General features: G+C 44.1%; 1 protein-coding gene across 1 annotated transcript in view; it reads right to left on the bottom strand.

Moving 5' to 3' along the window:
• Window positions 1-8,594: 8,594 nt before the first annotated feature.
• The window catches only part of LOC130283185 (leucine-rich melanocyte differentiation-associated protein-like), a 512,903-nt gene continuing 500,740 nt past the window's right edge, over window positions 8,595-20,757 (bottom strand). The window contains exon 8 of the mRNA XM_056532387.1: window positions 8,595-8,841. Within this exon, the coding sequence (XP_056388362.1) occupies window positions 8,762-8,841 (80 nt within the window). The 3' untranslated portion in view covers window positions 8,595-8,761. The remainder of the gene's footprint in view (window positions 8,842-20,757) is intronic.

Below are 20,757 nucleotides of genomic sequence, written 5' to 3'. Positions count from 1 at the left end.
GGACAGGTAGAGGATGAAGAAAACCAGCGGGCTTCTGGCGAGGAGTCTTATCCCGGGCACAGATAGTGCAGGCTCGCACAAAGTCCACCACATCAGTCTCTAGAGTCGGCCACCAATAGAAGCGAGAGATGAGTTGCACAGATTTCTTGATGCCCGCATGACCTGCGAGATGGGAGGAGTGACCCCATTTGAGGATCCCAAGGCGTTGGCGTGGAGAAACAAAGGTCTTTCCTGGAGGAGTTTGCCTGATGGAGGCTGGAGAAGTGGAAATCAGGCAGTCAGGAGGAATGATGTGTTGAGGAGAGAGTTCAATTTCAGAGGCATCTGAGGAACGAGAGAGAGCATCGGCCCTAATGTTCTTATCAGCAGGCCGAAAGTGAATTTCAAAATTAAATCGGGCAAAGAACAGAGACCACCTGGCCTGACGAGGATTCAGCCGTTGGGCAGACTGGAGGTAGGAGAGGTTCTTGTGATCGGTGTAAATAATAACTGGAAATCTTGATCCCTCCAGCAGATGCCTCCATTCCTCAAGTGCTAATTTAATGGCTAGAAGCTCTCGATCCCCGATGGAGTAGTTCCTCTCCGCCGGAGAGAAGGTCCTGGAAAAAAAACCACAAGTAACAGCATGCCCGGAAGAGTTTTTTTGTAGAAGGACAGCTCCAGCTCCCACTGAGGAGGCATCAACCTCCAATAGGAAGGGTTTAGATGGGTCAGGTCTGGAGAGCACGGGAGCCGAAGAAAAGGCAGACTTGAGTCGTTTAAAGGCGTCTTCCGCTTGAGGAGGCCAAGACTTGGGATCGGCATTTTTTTTTGTTAAAGCCACAATAGGAGCCACAATGGTAGAAAAATGTGGAATAAATTGCCTGTAATAATTGGCGAACCCCAAAAAACGTTGGATGGCACGGAGTCCGGAGGGGCGTGGCCAATCTAAGACGGCAGAGAGTTTATCTGGGTCCATTTGTAGTCCCTGGCCAGAGACCAAGTATCCTAGAAAAGGAAGAGATTGGCATTCAAACAGACATTTCTCTATTTTGGCATAGAGTTGATTATCACGAAGTCTCTGAAGAACCATACGGACATGCTGGCGGTGTTCTTCAAGATTGGCAGAAAAAATCAGGATATCGTCCAGATATACAACAACACAGGAGTATAGGAGATCACGAAAAATTTCATTAACAAAGTCTTGGAAGACGGCAGGGGCGTTGCATAGACCAAAGGGCATGACCAGATACTCAAAGTGTCCATCTCTGGTGTTAAATGCCGTTTTCCATTCATCCCCCTCTCTGATGCGGATGAGATTATAAGCACCTCTTAAGTCCAGTTTGGTAAAAATATGGGCACCTTGGAGACGATCAAAGAGTTCAGAGATGAGGGGTAGGGGGTAGCGGTTCTTAACCGTGATTTTATTAAGACCGCGGTAGTCAATGCAAGGACGTAGAGAGCCATCTTTTTTGGACACAAAGAAAAATCCGGCTCCGGCAGGAGAGGAGGATTTACGGATAAAGCCCTTTTTTAAATTTTCTTGGACGTATTCAGACATGGCAAGAGTCTCTGGGACGGACAGAGGATAGATTCTGCCCCGGGGTGGAGTAGTGCCCGGGAGGAGGTCAATGGGACAATCATAAGGCCTGTGAGGAGGTAGAGTCTCAGCTTGTTTTTTGCAAAAAACGTCCGCAAAGTCCATATAGGCCTTAGGGAGACCGGTTACATGAGGAAGCACAGGGACACGGCAAGGTTTACTGGGAACCGGTTTTAAGCAGTCCTTGGAACAAGAGGGCCCCCAACTCTTGATCTCCCCAGTGGACCAATCCAGGATTGGGGAATGGAGTTGAAGCCAGGGAAGTCCAAGAAGGATTTCAGAAGTGCAATTGGGGAGGACCAACAGTTCAATCCTCTCGTGATGAGATCCGATGCACATTAGAAGGGGCTCCGTGCGGAAACGTATAGTACAGTCCAATCTTTCATTGTTTACACAATTGATGTAGAGGGGTCTGGCGAGACTGGTCACCGGGATGTTGAACCTGTTGACGAGAGAGGCTAAGATAAAATTTCCTGCAGATCCAGAGTCCAAGAAGGCCACAGCAGAGAAGGAGAAGGCAGAGGCAGACATCCGCACAGGTACAGTAAGACGTGGAGAAGCAGAGTAGACATCAAGGACTGTCTCACTTTTGTGCGGAGTCAGCGGACGTCTTTCCAGGCGGGGAGGACGGATAGGACAATCCTTCAGGAAGTGTTCGGTACTAGCACAGTACAGGCAGAGATTCTCCATGCGGCGTCGTGTCCTCTCTTGGGGTGTCAGGCGAGACCGGTCGACCTGCATAGCCTCCACGGCGGGAGGCACAGGAACAGATTGCAGGGGACCAGAGGAGAGAGGAGCCGGGGAGAAGAAACGCTTCGTGCGAACAGAGTCCATATCCTGGCGGAGCTCCTGACGCCGTTCGGAAAAACGCATGTCAATGCGAGTGGCAAGATGGATGAGTTCATGTAGGTTAGCAGGGATTTCTCGTGCGGCCAGAACATCTTTAATGTTGCTGGATAGGCCTTTTTTAAAGGTCGCGCAGAGTGCCTCATTATTCCAGGATAATTCTGAAGCAAGGGTACGGAACTGTACGGCATACTCGCCAACGGAAGAATTACCCTGGACCAGGTTCAACAGGGCAGTCTCAGCAGAAGAGGCTCGGGCAGGTTCCTCAAAGACACTTCGAATTTCCGAGAAGAAGGAGTGTACAGAGGCAGTGACGGGGTCATTGCGGTCCCAGAGCGGTGTGGCCCAAGCCAGGGCTTTTCCAGACAGCAGGCTGACTACGAAAGCCACCTTAGACCTTTCAGTGGGGAACTGGTCCGACATCATCTCCAAGTGTAATGAACATTGGGAAAGAAAGCCACGGCAAAACTTAGAGTCCCCATCAAATTTATCCGGCAAGGATAGTCGTATTCCAGAAGCGGCCACTCGCTGCGGAGGAGGTACAGGAGCTGGCGGAGGAGATGATTGCTGGAGCTGTGGTAGTAACTGTTGTAGCATAACAGTCAGTTGAGACAGCTGTTGGCCTTGTTGCGCAATCTGTTGTGACTGCTGGGCGACCACCGTGGTGAGGTCAGCGACAACTGGCAGAGGAACTTCAGCGGGATCCATGGCCGGATCTACTGTCACGATGCCGGCTGGCAGGTGGTGGATCCTCTGTGCCAGAGAGGGATTGGCGTGGACCGTGCTAGAGGATCGGTTCTAAGTCACTACTGGTTTTCACCAGAGCCCGCCGCAAAGCGGGATGGTCTTGCTGCGGCGGTAGTGACCAGGTCGTATCCCCTAGCAACGGCTCAACCTCTCTGGCTGCTGAAGATAGGCGCGGTACAAGGGAGTAGACAGAAGCAAGGTCGGACGTAGCAGAAGGTCGGGGCAGGCAGCAAGGATCGTAGTCAGGGGCAACGGCAGAAGGTCTGGAATCACAGGCAAGGAACACACAAGGAACGCTTTCACTGGCACTAGGGCAACAAGATCCGGCGAGGGAGTGAAGGGGAAGTGAGGTGATATAGGGAAGTGCACAGGTGTAAACACTAATTGGAACCACTGCACCAATCAGCGGTGCAGTGGCCCTTTAAATCGCAAAGACCCGGCGCGCGCGCGCCCTAGGGAGCGGGGCCGCGCGCGCCGGGACAGAACTGACGGGGAGCGAGTAAGGTACGGGAGCCGGGGTGCGCATCGCGAGCGGGCGCTACCCGCATCGCGAATCGCATCCCGGCCGGAGGTGGTAACGCAGCGCCCCGGGTCCGTGGAACCGACCGGGGCGCTGCAGTGAGGGAAGTGTAGCGAGCGCTCCGGGGAGGAGCGGGGACCCGGAGCGCTCGGCGTAACACCCATGGTAGGGGAATTAGTAACATGTCAGCTGCCGTGCTATCATGATTCCCCCGTGGGTGTACCTCTGTCAGCTTCTCACCCCGCAGTCCCCACATCAGGGAATTAATGTATTGTCTGCCGCAGCGCGCTGTTCCCACATCGGGGAAGTAATCATATGTGACCCCCGGGCACTGCTCTGCTTCTCCCCCTCCCCCAAAAGTGATGGGGAAAAGGTTACCTGTGAGCCGCAGCGCTGCACATTCTCCCCACATCGGGGAATGAATGATTTGTGAGCTGTGGGCGCAAGGCTTCCGACATCCATCCTCCCGCTGTCATCTTGTACTGTGAGCTGCGGATGCAAGGCTGACATGCGAAGCGAGCACGAGCCGCCCATGAAGCTTCGGCTATCACAACAGGAGACATCGTCTTGCTGTGGTAGCTGAAGTCGCACTGCAATGAACAGTGTCTGGGGATAAATATATGTGTCACGTGACACTCGCACCCCCCCCCCCAGCCCCCGCGGTAACCAATGGTAGAGGCGGGTGTGCGAGTGTCAGCCAATAGAATGTGATGGGGCTGTGATGCTCAAGCACTAAATAGTTCTGAGTCACCCTATCACATTCTATGGCAAAGCACATTCTACGGCACTACACTGGTATAAACACAGATAGACGGCAAGGGCAAATCTAATAGGTCACAGCCAAGCATGGTAACAGATGCTGATTGGCCAACATCCTGGTACGTGTCATGGACCCAGATGATTGAGCTGACAATGTGCTTGCCTCACAACCAATGCTAAGCACACATCCAGACCAGATATTAAAATAAAAGAGGAAAAGTATACTAATGAGCAGGGCAGGGAAAGGGCGTGCTAAAGGAGAAAAAAAAGAAAAACGGCTACAAACAGGGCTGGGCAGCAACGCAAAACAAGTTGGGCAAGGCACTGAAAAAGGAGACAGGCTACGAGGCATGCTGGGAGTTGTAGTTTCTTAAACAAAGGCAAAACGGAAATATATGCTACACTACATGGACACACTTGTGCAAAGAAAGGAAAAGAAGGACAAACAAAGATCAAGCACGAGACCGGACATAAGAAGAAAACTCACCTGGAAGGGTAAGTAGAAACTGAAAAAGCTAATTGGCCACTGGAGTACCCCTTTAAGTTGAAGTGGTACTCTACTATTAGTGGCAATGGCCCTGTGTAGACTGTGCAAACTGTAGCCTTGAATTATACTAAGGGTTCGTGTTCTAGAAATGTTACATAAAGTTAGTGGCACGCAAACTATGTGAACGCAGCTGTGGTTGATCAATGTAATTCTGGAAGTAAATAGTGACTTAGGTTATACAGATACCCCTTGAGATACTAGGATATCAAACCCATGGCTACTGAAAACCCATAAATGGCACCATGTGGGGTATGCTGTGGTAGGGGGTTACCTCCTTTATATTCATACTTTCAGAAATTACCAGCAGCAATCTTGGTCATGACCTGACAATTAGGCCTCAAAAAGAGACTGTGCAAGTTGTGCTGTTCAAGAGACTGCATCCATCAAGTACATAAGCAACCAATAAGCTGTAATCCCTCTTCTAGAAACTGTAAAGGCAATAGCCATCAAATAAATTGTGTCTCTATGCAAGAAATTAAACACATTACAATTGTTGCGTAGAGCCATTTCGATAGGGCATGGTTGATTCTGTTTGCACCAAAAAGTGTTTGCAATATTTCAGATAGGTAGTAAACCCCACCTCTTACTTACATGTAATGCTTTTCCATGAACTGTCATTGCAGGTTTATGTAAGATACAGTAAGATGTATGTACATGTATGCAACATATACTGTTGTGAGATCACCTACTAGTTTTAGAGCTTCTCCAAAACATCTGGGTTAGGTATAAGACTGCAGCATCACCAAAGTTTTCCTAGCTTTACATGTGTAGAAGCTTGACTTGCACAAGATACACTGACACATATGACAGGCAGGATAATTAAGTAACGTAGCATCTTGGTTACCAGCAAACATACCTTAAAGGGATTGTTGTTTAATAAGAATATTCTTCACTGCTGAAAAATTGGTTATGTAAAGGGTTAGCACACTACATGACATAGGATGGTTGAGCCCTTCTGACCATATTCTCTGTCCTCCTTTAATTTCCCTGACAGTGTGACCAGAACTGTGGGATCAGCCTTTTCACAAGCTTTCAAAGAGCGTATATTTCTGTGGGCAAAGTAAGTCCCAGTCATGTTTGTTTCACAAGAAATCACCATCACACTGACAAACTCAGCTCTCATCACAGTCTCCTTTATAGGCACAATTTCTTCCTATAAGGCATGGCTGGGGACAAACCAAGCTTATACATGAAAATTCCCTGTACATTCATGCATGTGCGTGACCAACATACATAGTCACATAAGCAAATTATCTAGAGAAATAAATAAATAAAAGGAAATTTTTGAGCAACTTGTTAACAGTTATTCCAAATGGATTCCATATAGTATCCCAAAGTTTGTTCCCATAACCAGTGAAAGCATTTAGTTAGGATAAACCATTACGATAGGATAAGTTTATAATATTACTTTTGTATATTATTGTATTACAAGTTATAGTTCTCTAGATTCTAAAGATGGATCAATGCTAGTCATACAGAGGATGCCTTTTAGCCTGTCCTGAGATTCAGGAAAAACCAAAACATGTTCTCTGTAAGACCATTTTCATGAATAAATGAAGAAGCAGATAAAAAGGAAAACTGAGTACAATGCAATCTTTTTGCCTCTTTTTCCCCACATGGTATGTTATTTTTTTATTTTTTAATGTTCCAAACTATGCTACTTTGTATTGCAATCATGCCCAGGGGTATTATTATGAAGGGGGGAAAAAAGCCCCTTTGTTCTAGAAAAGAGAAGGGTCTTAGCAGTTAGACCCCAAAAAGTCCCAGTAATTAAATGAGGTCGTAATGGATGGACATAAAGTTTAGTGATTTTAGTGATGTGTGATATCTTAGTAAGATGGTGGAAAAAAAACAGTTTCCAGTCAATGGTAAGTAAGAAGTAAAGTAAGAATAAATTGGAACGCTGATTTTGAACTAGTCCTTCTCATTTGGTATCAGTACCTGACCCCACAAAGCTCTTGAACGGGCAAACATTCCAGACACCCAGAAAAATCTTGTTGAAACCTTTGCAGCCACAAAATATTAATGTCCATGAACATCCACATATATGTACAAACTCATTTATGTGGATGTTCAGATACTTTTGACCATATAGGGTACCTGTCAACTATATGAACAAAAAGACCATTCTCTGCAGATTATTATCTTTACTGGACTGGACTGACTAAAGGTACTAACTCGACCGTGCATTTACAGTTGTGTAAGGCTCTTCACTTGCAAGTAAGATGAATTTATGTGGCATTTGCCCTTTCAGTCATTGAACTTGTAGTAGGTCTAGAAGTGAAGGAAAGGGTGGTATGGAAATACTGAGGATGATCACTAAATATCAATAATATTTTTTCTAGAAAGTTTGCCAATTTACCAATACTATCCTATATTTTCGAATATAAACATGAAGCAAGACTCTGTATGGCAAAAGGTTTTTTCCAACCATGGTCTAAAGCAACACATGCAATAACACTTGGCCAAATGTTTATTCAGTCAACAGCTATCTCTCCTGATCCCTCCATACAAATAATTGTTTGGCATGGCCTCACATGCATGCATTCTGAAAGGAAAGAGGAAGGTAAGCTGCTGCCAAACGTATAGAGCGAATGTGTAGAATGGGATTTATCATGTGCGCAACCATATGTCTTGTGAGTATATGGTCTGCTTACCGGAAGCGGCTATGCACTGGAGGCACAGCACTCAACAGAGCTTTCTGAACAACCACACAACTGTTCTTTCAGCTTCTTTCTATATGTATACTCTGCATCTAGAGCACTTTTCGAGGAGTCAGCTATATTTTTGTGGGTCTCTGTAGCCCCAGTCCTCATTCTAATGTTATCCTTTTATCAGTTCTCAAATAGCAGGAAAAAAGGAAGGCTTAACATTTCTGTTTCTATCCAATGGGGATCACTAGCAGAGCATGGTGAAGAGTGAATATGAAGATCAATGCTAAAATATTATTATTTATAAAAGTTGAAATCTGGATCCCTAGTTTAGGCGAAGACATTAAAAGACATTAAAATTCGATCATTAGGTATGATTTATAATCTGTCACCTACCTCTTCCTGGGTTTTACATAATCTTCTCTTTATCATGTCATATCCAGGAGAGCAACCTGTACTGTTTTGCTGTTGAAAAGCCAGTTCACTCAGGTGACGTGTATGACATCAAAGGATACTTTTTAAGTACCTTACTAAGGTCTACCTCCCAGAACAGGTCTTGTGTACCCTGCTTTAGTGATACATGTCTGCCTCCATACAAACATGTTTATTTAAGGGGGTTGTCCAGGAATCGAAAAACAGACCTATTTTCTTTCAAAGACTGCTCTCTGTTTGTCTCCACTTTGGGTGTGGTATTACAACTTGGCTCCATTCACCTCAATGGAACTGAGCTGCAGAAACACATCCAACCTGGAGACAGTAAGGGAGCTGTTTTTGAAAGAAATTAGGTCTGTTTTTCGATTCCTGGAAAACCCCTTTAAATTCTATGGACAAGGAATTGTATGTGCAAATCTTTTAAGAAGGAAAACTATGTATTTAACAGAAATAGTGTGTTTAGTAGAACAAGGGGTAGACATAAGAAAAGGGTCTGAAAATGCATATTTTCTCTTAAAACATAGATTTATTTTCTGTTACACATAAGGAAAAGCAGAATTTATAGTTCTGATAATACAATTTCAAGATGCCAGCCCAAGTATAAAGGTTACACTATTGACCTCCCCCATATTCCAGTGTTCCCTGACAGCAGGTGAGAGAAGATTTGCGCATTACTCAGGTCAGAGTTGGTCATCACGAATGAATCTGTTACCTTCTGAATGCTTTCCATAGTAAATATAGCGGCATTTCCCTGCAACCCCTGGAACACAAAAGAAATAGGCGATTGTCATTTCAGTAGTGTAAATGATCATATAAAGTATATTAATTCCATTTTCCAAAAACATAAACATGATAACATTATGCTTTATTGTTGTATAGATACAGTATATATATATATATATATATATATATATATATATATATACATATATATATATATATAAAATTATACGTGTGTGTGTATATATATATATATATATATATATATATATATATACAGTATCTCATATAAGTGAGAGCACCCCTTACATTTTTGTAAATAATTTACTATATCTTTTCATGACAACACTGACAAAATAACACTTTGCTACAATGTAAAGTAGTGAGAGCACAGCTCATGTATAAATGTTATAAAATAAGTCAATACATGGCCTTAAAGTCTAAAGCTTGGCAACAAAAGTGAGTACAAGGAGAAATGTCTAAATTGGGCCCAATTAGCCATTTTATCTCCCTGGTTTCATGTGACTACTAAGTGTTACAAGGTCTTAGGTGTGAGTGGGGAGCTGGTTTTTTAAAGTTTGGTGTTATTGCTCTCACTCTCTCTACAACTAGCCACTGGAAGTTCAACATAGCATCTCATAGAAAAGAACTCTCTAAGGATGTGATAGAAAGAATTGTTGCTTCACAAAAAAATGGTCTACACAATAAAAAGATCACACTTTACTGCGCTGTGTGGCGTCCATTGCTGCCACGGTGACGTGTCTGTGGGAGGTCTGGCCCAAGGTCTGGTTTGGACCGCATTGGGGCTGCTCTGCCAGTGGGTCCTTCCCCCAGTGGGCACTGGTGTTGCGGCGGTGGTGGTCACCGCTCAGTGCAGTGCCATTTTATGCTAGGGATGTTGGGGACCCGCTACTTACAGGTTGCGTGACGTGGCTAGAGGGCTTGCACTTCATGATCATTAAGTACACTAACTACCTGTAAGTGTAATAAATTTAGCTGAAAAGCCTTAGATCACTGTGACTGATGTAGATGTGCGACCATATCTGTTTTTTTTTCAATGTGAATTCACACTATAAAAAGATTGCCAGGAACATAAAACTGAGCCGCAGCACTGTGGGCAAGACCATGTAGCAGTCTCACAGGACAGGATCCACTCAGAATAAGCTTTGCCATGGTCAACCAAAAGTGCACATGCTCAAAGGTTGCCTTTGGGAAATAAACACATGAGTGCTGCCAGCATTGCTGCAGAGGCTGAAGACGTGGGGGGAGGGGGATCAGCCTGTCAGTGCTTAAATCATATGCCACACACTGTATCAAATTGTTCTGCAAGGCCGCCATACCAAAAGGAAGCCTCTTCTAAAGATGAAGCACGAGAAAGCCAGCAAACAGTTTGCTCAAGACAAGCAGACTAAGGACAAATAATGTCTAGTGTGTGTCAGGGCAACCAGGTATGGGAGTACAAGACAAGTATGTCTTGCTTGGTGGTGAGATTGTCATGGTCTGGGCCTGCATGAGTGCTGCTGGCACTGGGGAGCTACAGTTCATTGAGGGAACCATGAATGCCAACATGTACTGTGCAATACTAAAGCAGAGCATGATCTCCTCCCTTTAGAGATTGGGCCGCAGAGCAACATGACTCCAAACACACCTCTTAGATGACCACTGCGTTGCTAAAGAAGCTGAGGGTAGAGATGATGGACTAGCCAAGCATGTCTCCAAACCTAAACCCATATGTGGGGCATCCCCAAATGGAAGGTGGGGAAGCGCAAGGTCTCTAATGTCCACCAGCTCTGTCATGTTGTCATAGAGGATAGGGAAAGGACTCTTGTGGCAACTTATGAAGCTCTGGTGAACTCCATGCCCAAAAGGCATAAGGCAGTGCTGAAAATTAATGGTGGCCACACAAACTATTGACACTTTGGGCCCAATCTGGACATTGTCACTTAGGAGTGTACTCACTTTTGTTGCCAAGGTTTAGACATTAATGGCTGTGTGTTGAGTTACTTTGAGGGGACACAACTTTATACAGGCTGTGCACTCACTACTTTACATTGTAGCAGAGTGTGATTTCTTCAGTGTTGTCTAATAAAAAGATAACATATTTACAAAAACAGTAATTTGATAATGACACTGACTTAAAAATGTGACTCATTTATAGTTATTCAAAAATGTTCCACTTTATTATTGAGCATACCTATGAAGAGGACCCCTGAGGTCTCAGCTCAAGAACAAAATTGTAACCAGAGGTCCATTACAAAGCTGTGTTAAGAAGCAGGTGACAAAACATACAAATGTATGTACCTGAGTACTCTTAATAATAGCAGCAAAACATAGAGACCTAACCTTCTAGAGCCTGTATGTTACATTTTATATTTGGAAGGTCTATGACCGATACTGTATGTGGGAGGGGACTATGAATGACATCATATATAGGGGTGCTTCTGACAAACACTATATATGGTGTGGGACCTTTTATTGCGTATCTATGTCTGGGAAAGGGGTAAAAAGGCTATTCTATAACTGAAAGCTCTTCTTGGCTATAGATGGCATTTCCACTGGATAAAGAAGCTGCACTCTAAAGTAAATGTAAAAGCAGCATGGTTTTATTCACCCATCCAAGTTACAGAGCAATGTTTCGGTCTTCACAATGATGACCTTTCTCAATCCCTTGAGAAAGGTCTCTTTGTGAAGGCCGAAACATAGCACTGTAACTTGGATGGGTGAATAAAACCACGCTGCTTTCACGTTTACTTTGGAGTGCAGCTTCTTTATCTAGTGGATATGAAATCTATAGGGAATTGAGTCTTACCTTCAGTCGCTGAGCCCCATTTGGACCAGGAGTCTTGAACACAGTGCCGGTTCTTTCCCACTTGCTATACACAGGGCTATAGATGGGATGCTAGAGTTATCTGTCCTTGAGAGAAGGAGATGGGAATGTCCTAAATACTGAGAGTGCTGTGCACCTAACAATAAGAGCTTGCCTCCTTGACATGTGTGGTGGCCAGTAGATTCAATAATGTGTATCTTGGTCAGGCAAGCTGCATGACCGAGACATCAGGTATAGTTGGACTCCTCTCTGCAACATCTGTCTCCAAAACTGCTGGTCCTCTTTAAGAGTCTCTGGGCAATGTAGTTGCTACTACTACTATGGGTGGAGTAGAATGGACATATTGTTTCCCATAAATTCATGTTTATAAGGTACTGCAGATGGATGCAAGATTGTGGTCCAATATCAAGGTACAGTACCATCACAACATAATGAAAATTCAATTTCTGACTCTGTATAAAGTCTCCTGCACATGTTTATTATATGGCTCAGTTGTGTATGGACCCATAATGGGGCGCCTGCTAAGGTGTAGCCTTTATTGTACCTCTGAATGCCTCCAATTTATGTTGACACATACAAACGTTTTTTTTCAGTAGTGGTATGCATTACAGAGCACTGTGGTGTATGGTGTAACACCACACATGGTTCATGCAGGTTGCACCATGTGCAGCAGAACAGCCTTCTGGACACATGCTTAACATAAGCTTTTATAAGGATCTGTTGTTCCTGTTCGAACCATTGAATTTTCCTATTTTTCCTGACAATCAGGAAAAAGGGATGTGGCCATGTATTTAACATAAGTCTGTCTTAGTTGCCAGAATTCTAAACCTTTAAATATGAACATAACAAGAAGAAACAACTCCTTTCAAAACGGAAAAGTCAAAAGAAGCATGGAGCTGCATATCAAAAGGAGTTAAGAGTAGAAAATCATTGATCGACTTTGAATAAAGAAAGACTACACAGAGCCACCCTGCAAGTTACATTACAGCCATAATCGGAGGAGACACTGTCAAAAATATAGACAGGACAGGAGCTGTGCACAGTGACAGAAAGCAGAACATCTGACAAAGATACTGGTGCCAGTATTCGCTTGCACCAATCACATCCCTAACAAGAGGTGACAATGCTTGCCAGCCCCAGTGTCTTGAAGTTCTCTCATCGCAACTCTCTTAGACTCTCCTTGTTACAAATATCTTCATTACAGACAATGGTGCTGGGAGGCTGCTGTGCTGGAGACGGACTAACAGATGAATTTAGCTCAAATCAAGCTGTGCAAATTGGACATCAATGTTACCCGATGCACTTGTCAGTGAGACTCACATGATCAGAGATGGAAAATGCATACAAAACTTCATTGGTTTCTATGGGCTTTTTTTTTTATATAGTGCCAATATACCACAAGGCTGTACAGAGACTATTTAATACCCCCCATTTTTTTTTTAACTATTAGAACTTCTGAATCTTTTAACATGTGTTGCTTTTAATGTGTGACAATTTATTTTTTACAGCATAAAGGAACCCTAACCTGGATTTTACATATTTGTGTCCGCTAAGGTCATTTTATATAACACAGCTTGGTCAAGGATTCTAATATTGTTGGTAGGGGTGTTTAGGGTTTTAATTATATAATTATTATGAGCTTATTGATACTTTATTTTTACTTTTTGTTTACCTTGTACAAAGGTGAGAAAAGATGGCAGCACAGATGTCACAATCTGAGCAGTGCTTTTTCGTATAAGCACTGTCACCTGACAAGTGTACATGTAGTCGAAAAACAGGAGAAGTTTGCTCTGTGGAAGCACCGCACACCTAGGTATTCTTCATGACATCAGTAGTTTATTACAGAAAAAGGACAATGTGTTTCAGGGCTCTATCAGTCCCCTCATCTGGTCCTCTTCAGGGCCTAATGAAGGGACAAATCCAGTACCAAAATGCATTGTCCATTTTTTCAATAAACTACTTACGTCTTGAAGAATACCTTGGTGTGTGGCATTTCCATATACAGCAATATTCTCCTTTTTAGGAATACTGGATATATGCTTTTCCTACATTGGGCTAGGAACCTTAGGGAGCTGCAACCATTGCATTCTGTTCAATTTGAAGTGCTTGAAGGCAATAAGCCTAGTTATGCACAGCTAGTTCAGGCGAGCATAATTTTCATGCACCATGCCTCCTCATATGCTCTCTTCGCAGAGCCTTAGACGGCAAAAACAGTAAAGATTAAAAGGGTTATCCAGCCTCCCCTTTGACCTCTCTCCCTAACTTGTTCCATGTTTTATCCATATTTGCATAGATATCCAGTTTGGAATAAAACTCTTCCAAGTCGATAGCTCTGAACATAAATCTGCCAGACAGGACGGTTAAACTACTGAAACTTAACTTTTACTTCCAATGGACTACACATAGTCTTCCTTACTTAAATATCAATTTGACCCCCTCGATCTCCTCCTTATACTCAGCCAACTTTACCCAGTTGTTTTGTGACATTCGGAGTGACTTACGAACTTTTACTAGCTTCCCCCTATAGTGGTTGGGTAGAATTGCCTCAGTCAAAATGAACCTTTTACCTAGAGTACTTTACGCTTTCCGTGCCCTACCAATCTCTGTTCCCTCTCAAGCTATAGACTGCTTGCAATCTGATTTGCTCAAGTTTATTTGGGGCTCTAGAGGTAGCAGAGTGGGACGTGGGACGCCATTGACTTCCCATTCTCAAGGAGGCTTAGGGGTGCCAAACCTCAAGAAATTTTATCAAGCAGCGAGGCAGGGTCAGCTTACCAAGTTTCACATACACCACTCTAGCCCCCAATGGGTTTCTATTGAACAGTTAGCTGCACCCACCGTCCCTATATCACTTTTACATTGGCTCCCAGCAAAGGAAAGGCCCTCAATCCTCCCTCCTATTTTATCGCAATCGCTATAATTATGGGATAGCCTTCGCAATAGATTCTCTCTACAATCAATCCATACCCCGGTGGCGCCTCTATTGCGTAATCCAAAATTTCCTCCTGGCATGGTCTCGCTGGCTTTCTCTTGGTGGACGAATAAGGGATTGTTTCGCATAGGTGACTTTATTGATAGATTAGGTATCAAACCAATTGCCTACTTCCGCGCCTTCTATAAGCTACCCGCTACAATCAAATTGCTCATTTCTTGTCGGGTCTTAAGAAGACGGGGACGGATATAACTTCCTGCACCTCTTATGAATCATTGTGCCTGAGAGCTTCTGATAGCCGGGGCATTATATCCACTATCTATGATACCTTATTGTCTACCCCCACCAAATTGCCGTACATGATTGCCTGGGAGAAGGACCTGGGGAAGGAAATTGAATTGAAAGATGGGATCCTTAGCGCCTCTGTCAACTCCAAACTCTCCATTAACACATCGGGCTGGAAAGTGCTCCTTCGATGGTACTTGGTCCCTACTAGACGCTATGGCTATCTTAGATAGCTAGAAAGATGTAGGAAATAAAATGTACCCCACAGCTTCTCCATTATGCTTCCGTAATTGCCAGCAGATGGGAACTATGGTTCATATTTGGTGGGCTTGCCCACGTGTAAAACGCTTTTGGATACGGGTCTATTATTTTATTTTGTCGGTAACAGGTGTGAACCTTGTGAAATCCCCGGAGCAAGCTCTACCAAATGCCCCAATACCGAATATCTCAAAGGGACTATGCAAACTTATTTCCTACATCTTTCTAGCCGCTAAGATAGCCATAGCGACTAATTGGAAATCAAGTTCTATACAATTTCAGCTGATACGCTGATAAGTTAAATTGGATAATGTCTAATGACAAATTGACGAGTCTTTTAAATGATTCCCAACAGTCGTTTGAGGCTACCTGGCAACCTTGGGTGGACAATCTGGGTAATCCTTCTTGAAGTTTCTGTTTCTGTTCTTTTCTCCTCTTACCTTCCTTTCCTTTTCTCCTACTGGAACTATTCTCCCTCCCCTGTTTCGTTCCTTGTGCTGTTTCCCCTTGTGTGTCTGTCTTTGTATTGTTTAAAACCCGGTGTCACCGGGCTAATTTGTCTGATCATATACTGGTTGATTCAGGTAGCTTTGGCTCCTTCCAAAGGCTCATCTTGTGTCTCTTGTTGAAGCGGAGGAGCCTTCATAGGAATCCCTTAATGAGAAGTCACAACTGATTTGTGACTTTGCGATCCGAACCTTTTGGGCTTACGCTTAATATTTTGCTAATTACTTGTTGAAGTTTACAATTCCTCACAGTTGGCATAATGTGTACTGCTGACGTTATACGTTTTGTATGCTTATTCATTTTTGATCATCTTAACAATAATAAAAACATTGAAACAGAAAAGGGTTATCCAGGAATAGAAAAACAGAGCTAATATCTTTCAAAACAGCTCCCTGTCTGTGCCCAGGTTGTGTGTGGTATTACAACTTGGCTCCCTTCACTTCAATAAAATGTAGCTGCAGAACCACACCCCACCTGGAGACAGACGGGGAGCAGTTTTTGAAAGAAATTAGCTCTATTTTTCTATTCCTGGATAACCCCTTTAATAAATAAAAACATTTCTGCCTTCTCTATTGGGTGACGGGCTGCTTGAAGTTAGGCACTTACATGTGTTTCTACAGTGATGCAAAATAAAGCACCTTGAGAACGGTCATAAAAGCATATTAAGGGAGTTAAACAAATCATTCCAAAAGTCTACATAATCAGGTAAATTTCAGAGTACTGTTAATTTACTGTTACCAAATTGCATTCTAGAAGGTTTGGGTGACAGCCACTAACAGTCCCCCTCTCCATACCAGCAGGTTATTTTGCCCCCAGCTGATACCCACAGGCTTGGAGGTAGCCCTAATTCACCTGCTTGTCCCAATAATCCTGCTTAGACAACCGTGGTTTAAAGGTGCACTCCACCCCTATACATCTTATCCCCTATCCTTTGGATAGGGGATAAGATGTCTTATTGTGGGGGCTTCTGTATACAGCTGTCACATTTCATAATCCCCGCCCGGGAGATGGGGGCTCTGATTGGTGAATAGCTATTCACCAATCAGAGCTCCTGTCTCCCGGCGGCGGTGATTATGAATTATGAGCGGTCTATACAGGAGCCGGCAGGCAGTGCAGTGTAGCCACATGTGCCACCGGCTTTCACAGTTAATAAATGCAGATCGCAGCGGGTCTCTGGAGAATGACCCGGTACGATCTGACCCCTCAAGTTAACAAGCCGGCGGCACATGCGGCTACACTGTCATAATTTCATAATCGCCGCCGCCGGGAGATGTGAGCTCTGATTGGTGAATAAACTATTCACCAATCAGAGTTCTGGTCTCCCGGTGGCGGCGATTATGAATTGTGAGAGAATTATACAGGAGCCTGGAGCCGGCGGGGAGTGCAGTATAGCTGTATGTGCCGCCGGCTTGTTAACTTAATAAATATGGATCGCAGTGGGTCTCAGCAGTATGACCTGCTGCAATCTGCACCTCAGCCCCTGGACTATTACGCCCATCATGGACGAGGGTCTGTCCATGATGGGAGTACTAGTCCTAAAAGTTCCGCACCCGGGGAATGTGCAAGTGCCATCCCTCAGCACTGCGGTACTACAACTACTCCCATCATGGGACAGACTCTGCCCCATGATGGGAGTAGTAGTCCAAGGGCAGAGGGACAGATCGAGCTACACAGACCAGGCCTGACTCTGTTCTCATTATGCGTTTTGCATAATGGGAACATAGCCTTTCTGTCAGTGTTTTCCCAAACAGGGACACTCCAGCTGTTGCTAAACTACAGCCCCCATGATGGGAGTTGTAGTTTAGCAACAATTGGAGGCTCCCTGTTTATGAACACGCTGCATTATGTGCGCTCTCCCCAGGGGAGAGCGCAAAAAATGTACTAACCCATATTTCTTCTTTTTCTTTTCTTCTCATTTCAGATACCTGAATGCAGAGGACTACATCAGATTCGGTGGACTGCGACAATGACCAGCGTTTTTTTAATTTCAATAAAATGGTTAATGGGGGCTGTGGGGGAGTGTTTTTTTGAAATAAAAGATTTTTTTCAGTGTGTTGTGTTTTTTTTAATTGAATTTTCATGCTTTGTAGTGCAAGCTGTCTTATAGAAGGAAACCATTACTAAGCCGAGGCTTAGCGTTAGCCTCAAAATCAGCTAACGCTAACCTCCAATTATAACCCAAGTACCCACTGCCACGGGGTGCCGATAAGAGCCGATACCAACAGGCCCGGAGCGTCAAAAAATGGCGCTCCTGGGCCTAGGTGGTATTTAGGCTGGGGAGGGCCAGTAAAAATAGTCCTCGTCCACCCTGGTAACGTTAGACTGTTGCTGCTTGGTTGGTATCTGCCTGATACTGAAAATAGGGGGAACCCTATGTGTTTTTTTTAAATAAATAGGTGTGTAGTTCCCCCATTTTTTCATTATCAGCCAGATACCAACAAAGCAGCAACAGCCTGACATTACCAGGGTGGGTGAGGACCATTGTTACTGGCCCTCCCCAGCCTAATAACACCAGACTGTTACCGCCTAGGCCCAGGAGCGCCATTTTTGATGCTCTGGGCCTGTTGGTACCAGCTCTTCCCAGGACCCCTGTGGCGGTGGGTACCGGGGAGCAATAATTGGGGGTTAGCGCTAACTGATTTGGGGGCAAACGCTAAGCCCCGCCTTAGTAATAGATTCTGTCTACAAGACGGCTTCCACTACTAAGCCTGAAAATTCAATTATAAAAAACACAACACATTGAAAAAAATGTTTTATTTAAAAAAAATAACATTCCCCACAGCCCTCGTCAACCCTTTTATTGACATTTAAAAAACGCTGTTCATCATTCCAATCCGCCTAATCTGACGTAGTCCTCCGCATTCACGTATCTAAAATGAGAAGAAAACAAAAACAATAAAACTACAACCATTTCTGTGATTTCTACACTATCAAAAAGTTGGTGTGAAATTTTTGATGTTAACTGGACTCTCACCCCTTTGAAAATATCACGTAAAGCAGACAATATACATGGAAACGCCCACTTTTACAAAACTGACGTGAACAGTGCAGCACAAAGCTCTTTGAAAATGTGGTAGATACTTTTCGAACCAAAATGATTTTTTTTTTTTTGGCGCAAGTCTTTGAGAATCTCCCCCTCTGTGTACTTTATAAAGATTTATGATTTTACTATTGTGCATATAAAGTGCCAACATTTATTTGTATGTTCCCATACCATGCAAAATTAGGACATCAAAGAAAAAACCAGGGTATTCAGGGACACAAATTTCAAACTTCTTCCGACGCCCCAGAAGAAGCATCTAATTGCGAAACGTTGGGTGACGGAGGTCCTGGTGTGTCCTTAGAAGGTGAAACTAACAACCTCTTGCTATGTGTATAAATGTATATGGCTGTTACCTTACTAAATATAGCCACTAGCTGGGACACTTTTGCTATTACAAAGTAGGCTCTTTATAGCCATCTGCATATATAGGTATTTCCTTGGTGATTAACCCCTTGTTCTATGGACCTCCGGTTGTGTATCTGTAGGACCATCTTGGTATTTTGTACCCCTTTTTTTAAAATGTTTTTAAATGTATGTCCTTTTTTCTAAAACAATAAAGTTTGAAATTTGTGTCCCTGAATACCCTGGTTTTTTCTTTGATGTCCTGATTTTACTATTGTGCAGAGTTTTGTTCGGCATACACTGCTGCTACGGCACTGGCTATGTAAGCAGTGTACAGCGGGAAAATGCCAAAGCTCTGTGAAGTGTGCGGTAAAGAAGGAGTGTACGATAGAGCGAGGGGAGGGGCTTTTCTATATTTGCACAAAATTATTGTTACGCTGAGCGCTCCAGGCCCCCTGCTGGCCTCCGAGCGCTCACAGCGTGTGTCCCCAGGCAGCGTTCCGGCATCTCGGTGTGTGCGTCCCCGCTCTCTAGGGCGCGCACGCGCCGGGACTCTTACATTGAAAGCGCCAATGCACCAGTGATGGGTGCCTGGCCCAAAGTGGTTATTAAGGGTTAAGGGTTGTGAGAGGCAGTGCTGTTTGGACTTAATTAGACATTCACCTGTGCACTGCCTATAAATACCTTCTCCTCTCACAGCCTCCTGCCGGATCTTTGTGCCTTGAGAAAGCATTACCTGTTGTTCCAGTGTTACCCTGCCTGTTGCCGACCTGTTGCCCGTGACTACCGCCTTAGAACCTGTGCTGCCTGCCCTGACCATTGCTACGTCTGACTACGCTTCTGCCTATCCCTCTTGTACCACGTCTATCTCAGCAACCTGAGGAGTTGAGTCGCTACCGGGTGGAACGACCTGGGGATTGCCGCCGCAGCAAGACCATCCCGCTTTCCGGCGGGCTCTGGTGAAAACCAGTAATCCCTTAGACTCCGTTCCCGTGGTACGGCCCACACCATCTCTCCTCTGGTCCAGTGGATCCACCTCCTGCCATCTGACGGACTGTGACATTTATCAAAGGAGTGCTCAACTTTTGTAAAGCTCGAGCAAGAATGTAAATTAGACAAGCAGTGTAAAGGGGTAGAACTATGTCTACAATAGACACCTAATGATAAATCTCCCCAAAATAACCTTAAATGAATTGTAAACGGTATGCTAAAAAAAAAATATGAAGGCTAAATTGGATGAGGAGAGAGTAAAAATATTTTATGCAAAACCTAAACATTTTCTATAGGGTTTGATTTGTATTTTCTGAATTACCCTTGAAGGGATAGTTTATCAAGCAACTTCAATGGACAGGCCCCAGGTATATGCCAGTCAGTTCTTATTGAGGAGGGTTAGAAGGGGGACTTTGAAACCTTAGTGACTGGAGGTGGTGTGAAAGATATAAGTGTGAGTCAGCTGTCACCTTGAATTACATTCTCATAAGATGTTTGCTCAGACTCAGGATAGATGACAGATCCAGCAGGAGGGGGAGAGCAGGATAGCTAGAATGCCTGCACTTACCATACAAACAAGATTTTGTGATATGCTAAAACATCATTACACTATGTTAAAAACATGTTTTAGTAGGGAGCTGAATGAACAGTATTTCCAATGATCAGGCAGTAACAAGAAAACCATGCCACTATGACACCCCACTGACTGATTCTAAAGTCCAGATAACCACTTTCTATTTTCCCAGAACTATGCTCACTATGACAATACTGG

Source organism: Hyla sarda, chromosome 7 (genome assembly GCF_029499605.1).
Source record: "Hyla sarda isolate aHylSar1 chromosome 7, aHylSar1.hap1, whole genome shotgun sequence".
Lineage (NCBI taxonomy): Eukaryota > Metazoa > Chordata > Amphibia > Anura > Hylidae > Hyla > Hyla sarda.
The sequence above is the reverse complement of the archived record's forward strand: the minus strand, read 5'-3'. Positions and strand labels throughout refer to the sequence as shown.